Source organism: Passer domesticus, chromosome 5 (assembly GCF_036417665.1).
Source record: "Passer domesticus isolate bPasDom1 chromosome 5, bPasDom1.hap1, whole genome shotgun sequence".
NCBI lineage: Eukaryota > Metazoa > Chordata > Aves > Passeriformes > Passeridae > Passer > Passer domesticus.
In genome coordinates this window covers 30,978,094-30,995,013 of record NC_087478.1, presented here as the reverse complement: position 1 = coordinate 30,995,013, position 16,920 = coordinate 30,978,094, and the positions used below count along the sequence as shown (strand labels likewise).

At 40.5% G+C, this 16,920-nt stretch overlaps 1 protein-coding gene across 8 annotated transcripts in view; it reads right to left on the bottom strand.

Moving 5' to 3' along the window:
- The window catches only part of MON2 (MON2 homolog, regulator of endosome-to-Golgi trafficking), a 95,622-nt gene that overhangs the window by 13,593 nt on the left and 65,109 nt on the right, over nt 1–16,920 (bottom strand). The window contains exon 36 of one of the 8 annotated variants that reach the window (XM_064422542.1): nt 13,185–13,492. The exons of the other annotated variants lie outside the window; for them this stretch is intronic. Within the exon in view, the coding sequence (XP_064278612.1) occupies nt 13,469–13,492 (24 nt within the window). The 3' untranslated portion in view covers nt 13,185–13,468. Of the gene's footprint in view, nt 1–13,184; nt 13,493–16,920 lie in introns of those variants that run through there. 8 annotated transcript variants of the gene reach the window in all.

Sequence of the window (16,920 nt, the reverse complement as noted above, 5' to 3'; positions counted from 1 at the left end):
CCCAATCAATGAATTCCAAAGGAGATGAAGAGAGGGGAAACCCTCCTACCATTTAGGCTTAGTTTGAAAACACTGAGTCCACTGCAATAATTTTCCTGTCAAACACTCCTATTATCCATCAGATATAATCTCAATATGTTCTTTAAACCTGTAGGAATTTTTGACTGAATTAATTCTATTTTTATCTTTTTCCTGACGTTTACAAATAATTTTATATAACAGACTGAGAGTTGCCATCTGTTACCTTAAACTACTTTTAGGTCTCTACACAACACATCCTGCAGATGTAGCCTACTTTTTTTGCTAGTGTATGGTACTTCATGGTTGACAGTGTTAAATATGTTGGACTGTGACTAAAGAAACAATTGGGATTGCTTTGTAATAGTAAATGCTCCACATGTACTGTCCTATCACTCTGTCATCTGCAGCTGTCACTATGGATGGTATTTTGCCTTTCTGAGCATTGGTAATTGGAATGAACAATACTGGCATCCATACACAGAACTGCACATTTTAGCCTTGAGCAGGCTGTGCCAGACTGAGAGTGCCAGAGTAGACAGGCCCTGGGAAGCAGCCCTGGGCACAGCTCAGCTCCAGCCGCTCAGTCCCTGCTGGCTGCTGACGATGGGTTGTGCTGCCTGCAACCCCTCCTGCCACTCGTCAGTAGGAGGCTGCGGGGAGTACCACAAAGACCTCAGAATTACCATAAAGGATTTTATGGGCAAATGCCAAGTCCATCCTTGGCATGAGCTGACCACAGCCATCTGGGCAGCACTACACGTGATCATCACGACCAGCTGAGCCACCTGCATTAAGGCTTTCTGACACCAAAGGTCCTAATGGCACCTGAACTGTTGACACACCACCTCCAGATTCAGCTTCAGCTAGCTGCAGCTCATGTGCTGGCTGCTGGAGGTTGTCAGGAGCCATAAGATATCCTAAGAACTCAGCCATCATGCTGCTACAACAGCAGGGCCATAGGTAGTACAAGACTGGGAAAGGGAGGGCAGAACTTATTGCATAAATATTTAAGCACCTGGTCCCACTAGACTTGGCACTGATAATTTTGTGCTTTGATTAGCATCACTACTATTTATCTACTTTCTTTAAATTCTGCACTTGTGTTATTAGACCATTTTTACTTTTCAACTGTTAAAAAGGATTGGTAAACTTAAGCACTTGATTCCTCTGCCACCCTTCCCTATTTTCTTTTCTATTCTAGCCTATAACCATGTACTAATGTAGCACATGCAGCAGCTGGGTACAGGATGCATGACAGATCATGTATGACATCAGGGACTAACATGATGAGAAAGCAATCTTTCAGGTGCTGGAAAGAAGAAAGACATTAATGAGGCTGGGGAGCAGTGGAAAAGTCAGTCACAAGAGAGAGAAGAAAACTGAGGTACCTGGAAAATAATGGGCTCTTAGGTGGAAGACAGGCACACCTCTAAACACTTAATGTGTATATCACTCCTAGCTCTCACTTGATATCAGTTCAGACCTACCTTCCTCTAGGCATTCTAGCCAAAACAACATGACATTACACAAGAGTAATCTACTGCATCCTTGCTGACAAAAGCATTTCTTGAGTCCATATATAGGTTTTCCAGCATGAAAGGCCACCATGACACTGACAGCACCAGCAATGGGCCTAGCTCAAATGATTACTATTTCACCACCACACTGTATCTGACAAATTTCAGCACAACTGAAATCACTGTGTAAATCAGATAGGATTACATGACACAGAGCACCACAAGACAAATCTGGACTGTGACAATGCATGTGTGCATCCTGTTAACACTTACAATTATCACCTTGGGAAAGAAGACCTCAGACAGCACAGATACTACATATTCAGTACAGCCCACTGTCTGTGTAGATACTGGATCCTAAAGAAGCAAGCAGGTGGGTAAGTGGAGGTAAGGAAGTGGTTTATTTTCTACTTAGCCTGAGAACTGTGGAGAAGCATCATGCAGTAGTTTTTTGCATCATCATCCCAGTAGCAGATTCAGACACCAGATTTACCCGTTCTGAAGTAATTGTCCACTCCACCAGCTGACCAGAACTGGATGTAGCAAGGCTCATAGAATCATAGGATATCCTGAGATGGAAGGAGCCTATTAGGACCACTGAGCCCAATTCCTAGGCCTGCACAGGACATCCCAAGAATCACACCATGTTCCTGAGAGCCTTGTCCGAATGCTTCTTGAACTCTGTCAGGCTGGTGCTGTGAGCACTGCCCTGGGGAGCCTGTTCTTGGGCCTGATCACCCTTTGGGTGACAAACCTTTTACTGATACCCAACCTAAACCTCCACACAATGTACAAAACCACAATGCATGTCAGGTATCATTTTTCTGGACAAGACTGATACAGCTTTCAGTTACACCTAACTAAGGAAAAAAGGCACCACTTCATATTTCAAATACTGAAATGCAATTCACTATCATGAGCAAAGTTTGCAGTAATTAAAACTATTTTTAGGTTTATTTTAATCTTGCAGAAGCTTCATTCTGGAAACTAAATTGGACCAACCTCCCCTTTAAGAGCATGGTGCAGAAACTCTGGGGGTGAGCAAGAAAAGTTTCTAGACTGAAAAGTTTTTAGACTGAAAACGAAGCTTCAGCCTGAAACACAACACCTCTGCAAAAACCACACACACAAACCACACAGATTTTTACTAGATAAACTAGAAACCAGATTTTTTAAAAAAAAAAAGTAGATTTCAAAGCAGCTGAAAATCTGTTGCCTTTTTTTTTTTTTTACTTGCCTTCACACCTCCTATTTTTCCTTGCAGGTGGCACACAACAGATGCTCTTGCCTTTCTGGTCAAAAGCCTTGGCACCACAGTAATGTTCTTTCTAGGACCATACACCTCAGGTAATATGAGGTCACCGGGATATCACTTGGAGAGTTCTTCCTAATATGGTACTTCAAAAGTTAACAGCAAAACTATCCCCTCTTCTCTTCCAGTATACACAAACCTCCACAGAGAAGACAGGATAAATAGGACCTTGTCTCATTCAATGCCAATTTCATTTTCATACCAATTCCTTCTTCTCATTTTTGTGGGACAAGGCTGGTTAATTTTAAGACAAAATCCTCTTTTCTTGCAAAGCATGAAATGGACGGCAAAGAATCCTCCAGAATGGGATGAGGCATACTTCAAATCCTCCTCGTGATATAGCCAAATTCCAAAGGAGGAATTTGGCTATATCACACTAATTTAATAAGAAGTTTAAAACTATTTTCAGTGAAGTCAGAAGTACATAATTTTCTTTTAAAACGTCAACCTTCTTACACTGGCTGAAAAGAGTTGAAGTTACTGTGGAGAGGGTAGAAAATAGGGATAAAGTGATCAGGGATCAGGATAACCAGGGACCTGACAACCAGGTGTCATGGATGCTATTTTCTTAGCTGGCCTAGAATAAGAGACTTAGAGCATTTATGAAAGAACGTGCAAGACTAGATTTCTTTGCCATGTGTGTACTGACACACTGGCATCATTAAGTTCTGGATGTAGTTAATCTCATGCATCAACACAGTTCTTAGTTGTAGCCACTGCAAACCTTCACCAAAAGCCTAGATCAGGCAGGCAAACTTCAAATGTTATCACCTGAGAAAATACAGGCAGTTTTGCTTGAGTCTTTGCAGAGACAAGCAGGCTAGACAAACTAGTAAAGCAAGAGCAAGAATTTTAGGTACAAAAGAAACAGAGTAACAGCAGAAATAACAAAACTTGGTAAGAGAAACTAAGCCCAGGTAAAGTCTCGGGCAAGGGAAAGAAAGAGAAGGTCACTTTCAGTCTTCTGGCTTGCTTCTCACAATAAACATGGCAGCTTCCACTGTGGTGTAGCACTTTCCATGTCCATGGAATCACTCCTGCCCCTTTCCATTAAATGCAAGCCTTTCATTTCAGGGATTCCAATAGATCCCCAGTGCAGATAACTTTTGCTGTTATGTTTCTCCTCCATGCCACCTTCAGTGGCAGGACATGTGCTCATTTTGGACAGAAGTTCACAAAGCCTATATATGAATGTAGCTAAGAAGCTAAAAGACTCTTCTCAGATGAAAAGGTTGACTACTTTCTTAAAAATAAATGTATACATTTGTAAAAAAATGACACAAAACGTATTAGAAGACATAATATTCAAGACATTCTAGAGAAATGTAATGCTTATGTAAAACCAGTTTCACAAACATTCACACTTCTTTTGAGTGACACTTCCATTTCTGCTACAGAATCTCTCTAGAGGCATATACCATGTGTGGATATATGTGTATATACATATATATGTGTATATATGTGTATATATATATATGTGCATATATGTGTATATATATATATGTATGCATGTATGTATGTGTGTATATATAACAGATATAAAACCTCCTCCAGAAGCAATGTTCTAGAAGCAATTTCTCTGATTTCACAAGTAACAGGCACAGGATAGTGGAAGATGCACATAAACTATTTAAACACAAAGAATGTGGTCCTTTCATTTGTAATTACTAGAGTAAACATTTCCTTATGTTAATTTAGTACTCATTCTTATGGAGAAGTATAAAATTAAAAGCCACACATAATTTATCTAATGCACTGAAGCATTTTAAGTATGTGCTTATGTATTTAGAGGTGCAATTCTCTTGAATTCTCTAGAAACCGGCATTTCCTCTTACTGTCTCAAGCTGCTGCCCAGTGTAAAGCAGGAGGTCTCAGTCATAATTATGGGCATGGTCCAGGACCTAACAAAGTAAAAGGCCCAAGCCAGCCCCCAGTGAAGACAAGTTCTCAAATATCAATTTTGCCAGCATAGGAACACAGCACTCTCCTTGGTGACACAGAGGGCAACTGCACCCTGCAGGGAAGCAACTATCTTGGATCTAAGACTTTAGGTTGATGCATGCCAGTATCTTTAGAAGCAGAATTGACAGACAGTAGCTGGAGGGGTGAGCAGCTGGTGACTGCTCCTCACAAAATAGGTAAAACAATAGCACAAAAAGACATCAAACAAGGGAATAAGAGCATCCGAAGCTTAATCGACTATGCCATGAATCTCTGCATTTTTATTATTCCATGAGTCAAAAGAAATGCTCAGAAAAGCTACAGACAAACATTTCTTGCAGTACTTTCTTACCCAGCATAGCAAACAATACACAATAGGGACACTATAAACTAAACAACTTTGCAGAGAAATTCCATCAACTCAGTTATGTGCCTATTTTAATGTTTCTATAAAAAAAAATCACAGAAAAAGTTTGACTGAGTGAAATCTCTGAAGAATAAAGGGGAAAAAGTCTCAGAAAGAGATGATGCCATGACAATAACATACCAGCAGTACTGCTTTTTAATTGACATGATGAAATGTTTCTCTCCAAACTAATTCATCAAACTACAATAAAGAATTACTAAATTTACAAGATGTGAGCTACTCCTACCATTTCGGGTTTTCACAGTATTCTCAGAGCCTTGACTTTTACAACATCTCTAAGGTAAGGCTCTCCATTCCACCAAGAATTAATCTTTTGCCTCAAAGCTTTATGTTGCAACCTTCATCATACAAGTACAGTAGGGAAGGCAGATGGTTAAACAGTGGCTGAGACTAGGACAAAACTAAGGATGAAATCTGACTGGATTAACTTCTGTATTTTGAATGCTACATGGAGTAGTGTTCTGAACCAAGAAATGTATGGACAGCCCTAAAGCAAAGCTAAGCATCTTGTATGCAGCTCCCCAAAGAAACAACTCACATGTACTTACCTAAAATCTACTGAGTAATATAAAACCAAGACCCATGTGGCCATGGGGACAAACCCCCTCATGCATTACAGAGCATCTCAGTAGCCCACTGCATGCATTATTTCAGTAGCACTGTCTCATTTTAGTATAGGCTCTTAGCATTGTCCTGAAGCCATCCACAGTACAAAACACTACTGTTCAGGTGGCAAGTGAAGCTTAAGGGAGATACTTTACACAAGAGATAAAACAACTAAGTGCTTAATGGAAATATGGTCAAGCATATTTTCTCTCATTGATTCTTTCCCTCAAACCCAAAAAGCTACAACAGGAGCCAAGATCCATCCTACCCAAGTTGCCTGAGCATAAGGCAAAGCAACAGGGAGGACAATTTCACACAACCCACCTACAGGCACTTAGATTAGCTGAAGCACCTTCACCTCCTTTACAACCAACATACAGAGACAAGCTCTGTGAAAGGCTAAATCGGATCAAATAACACTAAGGCACTTGCCAGCATGGTTTGTATCGGGAATATTTCTCAGCCTTTTCCACTGAGGAGAAAGGGACTGGTGGATTAGCCACTTAAAATAAGATGCCTAAAGGTAGATGGTGAAAATACCAACCTAACTTCCCGATCAAACAAGCTCTACTTAGTATGTGCTGTTTGTTAGGATGTGAAAAGCAGCTACAGCATCCTTCTGACCCTTCAACTAAGTTAGGAAAAAAACCCAAGGGTGTTTTAAATTTGGAAACAGTCAACAGCTAGGACTGCTACTGTACTTCAGAGAAAAGCTACTAGTAACAACACTTAATGTGTTGGTTTATTAGTGAGCATGAGAATACCTAGCTTTTGAAAAGTTTAGTTCATGACAAAGATTGAATTACCAGAATAATCCAGTGCACAGGCTCAAAATGAAGTATCATCAGATGAAACTTCACATTCAGCAGAGGTGCAAGAGCAACCTTTGCATGTCTTCTAAACACATAATGAGTTCAAACAATTCAAAAAGAGAGGCTGAGTTAAATATCTGCAAGTTTCTTCTCAATATTATAAATACATTAGAACTATGAACCAGCACTACTAAGGCATCGAGTTAATTTCAAGTATTTAGCTACAGCTTTAATTTTCACTATAAAGTTAACAGACTCATAGTCAGGTCTTACAAAAATTCTGACTGAAAAATTAATTAGTTTTTACAAACACAAGACAGTTATGCACATTTATTGTGAAGGTTTTAATATATTACAAGTTTAAGCCATTGTAATAAGCGATCAACACACTAAAATTTTATCAAAAAGATACCCTTAGCCATCACTATACATATACCAACAATTTTAATTCATTCACAACAGCAAATTCACGACTTTGCTTTTCACAGTAACTTAAAATATACAGGAAATATATCTCAGAAGTTCACCTAAAATTGTGAGCACCAAGCAGTACAATTGGTCAACTACACTGTAAAAAGACTCTCTCATCTATATAAAGTGGTAATTACATATTTTTGCTTTTAAGAGAAATAATCAAGATTTTTTACCATTCAGACAAAAGCACTTAATAGCACACATACAAGTTTTGCATATTCCGAACACACAAAATACGAGTCTGTCACTGATATCAATCTTCACAAAACAGAAAATCCACCTCTTTCAAGGACGCCAGGTGAATAGTAAGATTTAAGCATGAGAAGAAATGCAGGCACTTGCTCTTCAGCCCAAATTCAGGTACCCTCCGAACAGCACGAAACTAGTGATTTTTCATCCAGCTCTGCGAAAGAAGGAGCATCCCACTGATGGGGTCGAACCCCACTACTTGTCTCGGTGGCCAAGGGTAGATTCCTCCTGCAGAACTAGGAGGAGAAGGAATCGTTGCCACCTCAGCAGCATGCAATCCCGGGAATACAAAGGGGATTCCCATTGTCATTGTCTTCATCTGCAGCTGATCATCACCAGCACTAGCAAGGCAGTAGCTTGCGCAGTTATCTCCACAGCGGGCAATGTCACAACCCGACCAACAGCACAAACTACTACCTCAGCCAGGGCCCTGGTGCTCCCGACCCCTTCTGAAGGGGCAAACAAGCAGGCAGACAACACAGCAGCGACAAATGAAATTAGAGCAAAAACAGAAGAAAGATAAACGGGTTCGGAGGTCTTTGATGATTCTGTCTCCTTTATCTGCTGCAGACATCAACCAGACTCCTCTCGCCCGACTGTGAAAAGCAAAGGGAAACCCCGCCCAGCTCCCTCCCCAGATTTGCCCTTTTCCTTGCATGACCTGAAACCGACGGGAAGAGCTTCATTTATCAGATACATTACAGACCCCAGCTGGTACAGTAAAGATCACGTTTAATTTCAAACAGCCACAGTTCCGCAAGCCTGTAACAGATGGGGCGGGGAGGGGAAGCAGGGAGGGAAGGAAGAAAGGCGAGGAGCCGGGGGGCAGAAGGGGGGGAGAGAAACACAGTCGAAAGACACCCCCACCCCCCCGCCCCTCCAGCCGCCCTCCTCGCCCCCTCCCCCGCGGGAACGGCGGCGGCACGGGCACGGGAGCCGCCCGCCGCCCCTCCGGCAGCGCGGCCGCCCGCCGGCCCCGGGCAGCCCGCCGAGGAACGGGGTGCGGGGCGGAGAGCCGGCCGCCAGCCCGCCCTGACCTCCCGCCACCCCCGCCGGGCCTGCCCGCCCGCTCCCCGGAGAGGCGGCGATGGGCCGGGGCGCTCCGAGCCGGCCCCGCTCGCCCGAGGACGCGCCGTGCCGCCGGCCGGAGCGAACGGGCCGCAGAGGCACCCCCGCCCCGGCCGCCCCAGCGGGGAGCCCCCGTCGCCTCTGCCGGCGGGAAGGAGGAAGCCGAGCCCTCTGGCGAGCGCGCCGGAGGGCCGGGGAGGGGAAAGCGCTCGCCTTGCCGAGGCCGCAGACAAAGGAGGCGCCGTGCGGGCGCCGCGGCTCCGTCCGCCCGCCCGTCCCTCGCCGCCGCCGCCCGTGTGTCCGGCCGAGCCATAGAGACCGCGCGGCGCGGGGGGGGAGCGCGGGGCGAGCCGCGCCACGTGACCGGGCATGTCACTCACCCGGCCGCCGCCATCTTGCGGAGGGAGGGGGAGCGCTGCCCCCGACGAGAGCCCAAGATGGCGCGGGCGGCGCGGGGAGCTGCTCGCAGAGGGCGCTGCGCTCCCCGGGCCCCGGGCACGGCCGGATCGCCCGCTCCGAACGGGGCCCACGGAAGGGGCGGGCGGGAGCGGTCCGGGAGCGGCGCGGCCCCGGCACGGGCAGACGTGCCAGCGGGCTGCCACCGCACGGGCCGCTCCGGGGCGGGGATTCTCAGCTCCTCGGCCGAGAGGCGCAGCGGGCACGGGCTGTCACCGTACACGCAGCGCCTTCCTCGGCTCTGGACTTTTAATTTGGAAGCTCTTTTCTTTCTAAATGTAAACAGACTCCATGACGATTATTCCACAGAAACTGACCTCAAAGAAACCCACTGTGAACCTCATTACAGATTCATGAAAGTTACAAATACTAACATTCTTACTGTTCTTCACCAGCAACACATCTATGAACAAAAAACAGCTACTGGCACACCAGAGGGATTAGCCTGCAAGAGTTTAAAAATTAAAATGTGTTATTGTGTTTACAAAAACTGTATTAACATCAGTGGTGCAGAATATGGAAATAGGAATGTGGACAATAGTATTGAAGTTTCTGATGCAAAAATCTATCCACAACATGGGTTAAGAAGGAAATGCAATGCCTTTTATGACAACTTGCAACAAATTTGCAGTTAAGAAAGCCGCACTGGAAAGGAGCCAAAACACTGCACCTTAGAGACAAAGATAAACTACATTATGATTAGGTTGTTCCCCCTTTTTGACGTTGCTACACACATGAAGCATCACGCACAATCACATCACTGCTCACTTGTTTAAAACACATTTAAACCAGTGACATTCAGCTGGAGAAAACACGCTAAGAGATCGTGCATGATGAGGTGATCCTGAATTCCTGTGGGTTCAATAGCGCATGGCACATTAAAGAACTTCCTACAGCTGAGAAAACAGAAGCATCCAGTAACTCGGCATCCTTTACTTCTGGTTCTGAAAGGGACTGTTTCATCTCCTGCCTGCTTTCTCTCAATTCCTGTTTTCCTCTGTAAATCCCTGTTTCTCACAGAAACAGTGAGACTGAACTGTTGTATTTTTTGAGGTCAGCTAAGGAGAGGCAAAGCATTACAAATATGGATGCACTAAGGAAATGTATGCTCCGTTCCTACTCAGTTAAGTTGGTGTACACATAAAAACTCAGTTTTGAAAAAGAAACACAATTTAAAATTGTGACATTTAAGTGTTTATTAAAAAGAAAAAGCAAAAGCTAGATATTTTCATACTATTTTTCCTATTAAATAATCAGATTTATTTTAAAGTATACTGCAAAATATATTAGCAGTGGAAAAAATCCTGCAAACTTAGGATATTAAAGTTTTTATTTAATTCTCGGTTAATTTTTACCTTTTTTCTTTAATGTGATCCCTTCTATTCTAAGGCCACCTCAACTATAATGTCAAGCATGTTTTACACAAGACTATTAGTATTTCACATCTCAGTGACTTATTTTCCTGAACTAAGGTATCTTTTATATTTGTTAATTAACAGACTGCAATTCTTAATATCATGAGAATATTTAGCAAGTTTCTTAGAAAAGGAATTAGCAATTTCTATTTGAAGAGAATCAGCACTCCTGGGTGAAAGTGAAATGTAAATTCAAACCACTTTATTTGGATAAATGCATGGTAAGAAGGGGAGATAACTGTAGAATATTGTTTCTTTTTGGAGTTTAGTAATAATTTAAATATTTACCATGTCTAAACAGAAATGGTTTTAGATTTGTAATTGGATATCAGTAGAAACTACTGGCAGATACTTGGCATACATCACAAGTTATTACATGGCAAATCAGAAGACTGACATATTTTTTGACTTGCACTTATCTAAAAAGTAGAAGTCCAAGATCCATTACAGTAGATCATGGAAAGCAATGAAAAATTACCTCCTAGGTTAGGAAATATGCAAGGCTGCAGCTGGATACAGGCACCAATCTGCAAGCTTTCAATCCCTAATGTTTGTTGGAACCACCCACCTTGCTGCTCCGTGCCATAATGCAAAGCTCTGAAAGATTTTGAGGATGGGAGCCCTAGTTACTTTCAGTAATTCAAGTTTTGTTTACCAAGAGTGTAAATGTGCAGGGACTTTCAAAGAACTCATGTTTATGCCAAGTATGTTCTCATTTTCCTATGAGATGAGAAGTTCAAATGCCAAAAATAAGAATTCAGGCACCCAAGTGGATGGTATCAGAAGTAACCGTAACCTTGCTGATACAAAACACTTGTGAAAAAAGCAGCAGTTAAATGTAATATATAAAACAATCAGAAAAAAAATCTGATGAGTGTACAAAAGTGTAGCAGTAATGGACATTGTTAGTTATTTACTGAGTTTATGAAGGCAGTAACATCATGTACTCATCCAAATTGGGAAACCAATGGAAAACCAAGATGGATCAGTAGCAGGGAGAATTTAAAGCTCAAAAAGAGCTCAGCTTTGTATACTAACTGCAGATCTCTTAACTCTTCATGTAATTATTTAGACTAATGCCATGACTACAAGGAAGTTACAGCATGTTGTCCCTTGCAGACACAGGGTACAACAGATACAACAGGGTACAACAGATTTGAACATTATCTTCACCCAGGGAAAAAACAGACAAGCCTTAGAGCAAGCCCTTACAAAGGCTATGTAAAAACCCAGAAGGCAAACAAACAAACAAACAAATGCCACAAAGAAGATGCTCTTAGGGGAACTTGGAAAAACTAGCACCATCAACACATTGCAACAGCAAAGTCAACTGCTTTTACTGTGGCTCTCTCATCTTCTCCATTTTGAGATGCCTAAAGTAAACTGAAAAAACACCATGAAACACCAGATGCCTAAGCCTAAGGAAGTTGTCCTATGCTCTGGTAGCAAGAACTGTCACTTCCACATAGCAACTCAGATGACCTTTTAGGACAGAATGACTCTACTGTCAGGCCTGCCTATTTTGTCTTCCCTGACTGCAAATGAAAGCCAGGTTAGTTAATCTTGTGACAGACCTCAAAATTTTAGTTACCTAAATCTCAGAAGAGAAATCTAACTTGTGCATCTCAAAGCAGACATTCCATACTCCCTCTCCTAAGTTTATTACAGGAGGAATGGTTTCTGTCAAAAAAACCTTCTATTTAATAATGACTTAAATAAACAAGAAACTACATGTTAAGCCTGATTCTGCACCTAGCCATTATTTAAATGTTTGTTTGCAATGATAGTCCCACTAAATCTGGGACTTTAACTTTTTTAAGTCCCACTAACTTTTTAAAACTAGGCAATTCATTTTACATAGCTAAGATTATATCACTTGTAAATGCTTACATTTTACTTGAAAACACCTGAGTATACTTTTTGATAATTTAACACTTCATTACTTCGACAAGAGCTCTGTTTAGATTCAAAGTACAATATGAAAAATGGCATTCAAATTAATTCTTAGATTGATCCCTTTTAAAAAAAGTATTTAATATATCCACGAAATACATTTTGTTAACAAAGAGTACAGAACTAATTGTTTCTGGTTTCCACTGCCTTCAGCTTTTAGAGAGAGCAGATTTTACTTTCACAGGTCTATCCTGTGTGTGGAAGAGGAAAACAAAGGCAGAAATTTTTTCAATTCCTAACCCATTTCCAAGTTTGACCTAGTTGTTTGAATTGAATTGGTTAAAATTATATTAAACTGCAAGAAAGAGCTACTACTATCAGACTGAAGTTTAGTTCTTCAAAAATTTGCCTCCCACTCTATAAAGAAGGACGGGCTCGTGCTACCCCATGAGTTCAGCGCATTCTCTTTGAGACTATGGCTGCAAAACTGCTTAAAATTTTAACAGTATAGTGCATGCAGCTTTAACATTATTAATTTTGTATTTTGAGATAAAATATTTAATTGAAATAAGTCTGTTCTAAGATAAATGTTTATCTTTCCTCATTTGTTCTGTAGCAGTACTTTGTGTAGACTCTGGAGCTCATTTTAGTGGTAAGGTAGTACCGTATAATGCTTCGCCAAGCCCAGAGGCATGAACAGATGTTCAGTAAGTAGATCTGCAAGTAATAGTTGTGATGTACTCCAGAAACCAGTTCTTTGTACATGTACATCAGCACTATGCACTTAATATTCCTGTCCCTTCCCATGTTTTCTCATGACAGAGGTTGATCAAAACCAGGCTGCTCGCTGTGCTCTCTCTGAATTGGTGGCAATCCAGCTTTAGCTGCCATTTTTCTATGGAGCCTCTCAGCCCCACCCCTCCTGACCTGGCAGTGGTCTTTGATGTGATGTGGGACAGACATGTGAGTCTTCTGGCATGGAAGCCAGAAACATAAGCAATTCCTTGGCCACTTTAATTGTTCTAAGTAAGAAATAGTTAACATTAAAAACATCACACTGAGTGGTATCAGGCTTCAAGTTTCCAGCCACCAGAGCCTCATGAACTTCTGCAGTCTTTAAGCAGCTTCAGCTTCGGAGATACCACTGGGCACTCGTGTCAAGTCTAAGGTAGATATTTTGTGCACAGAGAACAGCAGGAATGACTCCAGTTTGAAGATCAGGGTCTTCAGTAACAGAACTGTGAAGGTGCCAGATACGTGACTTCCAAGGGCTTTCCTTATTTAATTGTTGATAATCTCTTCTGAAAACAAAACAAAGGGGCCAATGCCTTCGAGTATGTTTCAACATCACAGTATTTTTGATTGAAGAAAAATATGGTAGCTGTGCTTATTTCCATAAGGAATATATTTTAAGTGAAAAGAGAACTACACTGCTGATAAATGAAGGAAGGCATCTGGATCACCAGTGGAAATAAATGTGTTAACATGGAGAAAAAAAGCTTATCAAACTGGTCATAAAAATAAGCTTATCTGAGAGTTCCTCTAAACATAGATAATAAAGTAAATTCAAGCAATGAATAGTCTCATCTCTTGCTAGTGAAATCCTGTAGTTAGCACAGTAAACACACAGGTCCTTTTTATCAGTTGTTTCATAATCAAGGCATACATTCTTAAATAAGGAGCTTAGAAAAAGAAGGATCAGCTTTTACCATGTTACTCTGACAGACACAAGGACACCACAAAGATCATCTTAAAAATGCTGAGGTTACTCAGATTAGTTCTTTAAATACCAGGAATAAATTCTTCAGGCCCAGTCAATTTGACAACATGTTACCATTTTCTCTCCTGTTTCCCTTTTTCTAGGCAAGCTTCTGCAATCTTTGTTACTCGTATCAATTGCACAAGCAATAGACAGGCAGTAGATTTCTGATGTTTTTGATTAGCCATCACCATAACAAACCAAAAAATTCAACATACAAATTGCATACAGAAAATGAGTAGCTAGCTGCAAATGTGAGGTGAACAGCTTGTGAAGAGACACAGAACTGAGCTGTACAGAAACAGACGAGTAGAAAATGTGCTTTCCACCTCCCTCCCCCCAAGAACACTCATATCTTGAGCTTCTAAATGAATTTCTGCAAAATACACTGATGACTGGTACTTGTGTTTGCCATTGTGAGGAAAAGACAGGCATTAGCCTCAATAAAAGCATCTTGCCTATAGAGTTCAAGGGCAGCAATGAGAAGATTTGTGCTTTGGCAAGAAGAAAACTCAACCTGGGTGAAAGAAGAACTCCGTCTGCAGAGTACAATGATAAACTACTCAAGTTTCACAGACATATTCTTATTTACTTGTGTAAACAACTAACAGTGACCATGTGTTTCATGTGGTTTAACATCCACTAACATTCCACAGCTCACCAATAAAGCAGGTGGAGAAGCAGGCTCATTTACGAGGGAACAGAAGAGATGTCCAGTTAGATAACCATCTCTGATGAGAAGCAAATAACTACTGTAGGTTACTTCTGGGAATAAGACTTTCTGTAAGAACTTCCCAGCTTGAGAAATCTGTTCTTTTTTCATAATCAGTTACTATGCAATCTTAAATCCTCATGTACATTAAAGCAGTGGTAATAGCACTGAGACGTACAAGTTTTCCCAAGTAATCCAAAGTCTTAATATGAACATGCTAATAATCTAGTAATTTTCTCTTTGGATTCCCATCCATATCTTTTTTTAAAGTTGTGAACAAGAAGGAAAAAGGTGAAGATTGTGGTTACATCTAATAAGCAATTAATTCTTATCTTCTAACTTCCAGCTGACACATTTCTGTACAGCCAGCTGTAGCACTTTTCTAGCTGACTTCAGCAACACACTGCAGACCCCATCCTGAAAATGTCCATGACTAAGCAATCCTAAAGACTTGAAAAGAACTTGGACACGGGTCTACTCAACATGTAATGTTAAATGAATTCAATTTCTTCTGGAACAAGATTTACCTTGCTAGAAACATGTAAAAATGTGAAATTTAAATATTCAAAAATGCTGCTTGCCTCAAAGAAACCCTAAGAATGCTTAGCAAAAAGTACAAATAGAAAAAAGAAATTGATATTTCAAGTTGGAAGAAATATTTGAGTGTTGGACAAAAAGGCACAGTAAAGGGAATAATTTTTGTTCACAGACAAAATTAGTCAATGAAAACATTTTCTAAGCTAAGGAGCTTTGTTTTTAGTTTTCAAACTATTTATACAAAATACAAAAAAGCAGTAATACGGGCAACCTCAGATTGCATGTCCAAAACATGCCTCAAATAGCACAGATATTATTCATTTTGTAATTAAGAGGAAAGGATGGTAAGTTAGCTGATTGGTAGTTTATTTCAAAATTTTTTGAAGATTAATATTCATGGGTGTAAAGTAGTCTAATGTGTAGAGTCAAGAAAGACTCATGCATTCCTCTCTGAATTACAGATAAAGATGAAGATTTGCCTCAATGGACAAATGCATCTGTATTATCACTGAAAAATCCATTCAAAACCAATTAGAAACAAATTCACCAATAGCTTGGACTGCACACCTATATATTCTAAAACAAATTAATTCCCTTCTTTCCTGTCCTACAGTTTGTTTCTTTAATGACCTCAACTTATCTTCCACTAATTAGAAGAGCAGTTGTCAGGTTTTCACTTTCAGAGTATGGATTATGTTGCTACTTTTCTGTAAGATCCAGTTCTTCAGTATACTGGAACTGTTCCTCCAGAGAAAGTATTTTGACATAAATTCTATTAACAAGAAACATTTATTTCCTTAATGTAAACTGTGTATTCTCTTAAAACTATTCAGGTTTGACAATTAAGTCCCATGCAACTTTGGTCACAGAAATGTGCAAGGTCTTGAAGCCTCTTTAATATTTACCATACTTTGAAACAGCAAGCTTTTAGAAAGGACCATAAACTGGAGATTTGTGGGAGCAAGCTGTCCAAAGAACTGTCTGGAGAACATTATTAATGCAGGTTAACCCTGACAAATTCATCACACCTTCAGCTTGAAGCTTCTACAGCTTTTACACCTATTCACATGTATCAGTCAGTGTTCCTTGAGCGAGGAAAGTGCAAAGCAAACAGATGTAATACCATTTCTTATGCATGACAATTTTTTAATATCTACAAAAGACTTGAAGAAACAAAACTCTCAAGGTAAGCTCTGAAATCCATAGAAAGGCACCTATCTTTTTTTTCCCCCACATTTGGCCTTTGTGCTTTCACATCACAGATTAAAACTTGAATACAGGTGAAACATTATTGAAATCAAAGTTCATTAAATAAGAGTTTAAATGCCAGATCACAAACTTTAAAAACAATACTATTAAAAGTGGTTTGCTTCAATTGTGTCTTATGTTAAAATGAAACAAATTCACATTTATTTAATGACAAATTTTACTGCATTTCTAACTGAGTACCTATCTTCAAAAATACACTTCTCATGGTTTTTATCAGACACAATTTATGATTAAAAGATTAGAACAATTTGTTTGGGTTGAAAAGACGTTAAAAAACAAAATGCTTAAAATTATTGAACAAAATATCACAGCCAAGTATTTTAGATATTTGAACTTGCCTTTTCTGGGTCATGATTCAAAGACTGATACTTGCCAAAAAGGTAAAAAAAGGCTAACGACCCTCAAATATGTTTGTTTTATTTTTAGAGCAAGGCTGCAACTGCAAAAATGGA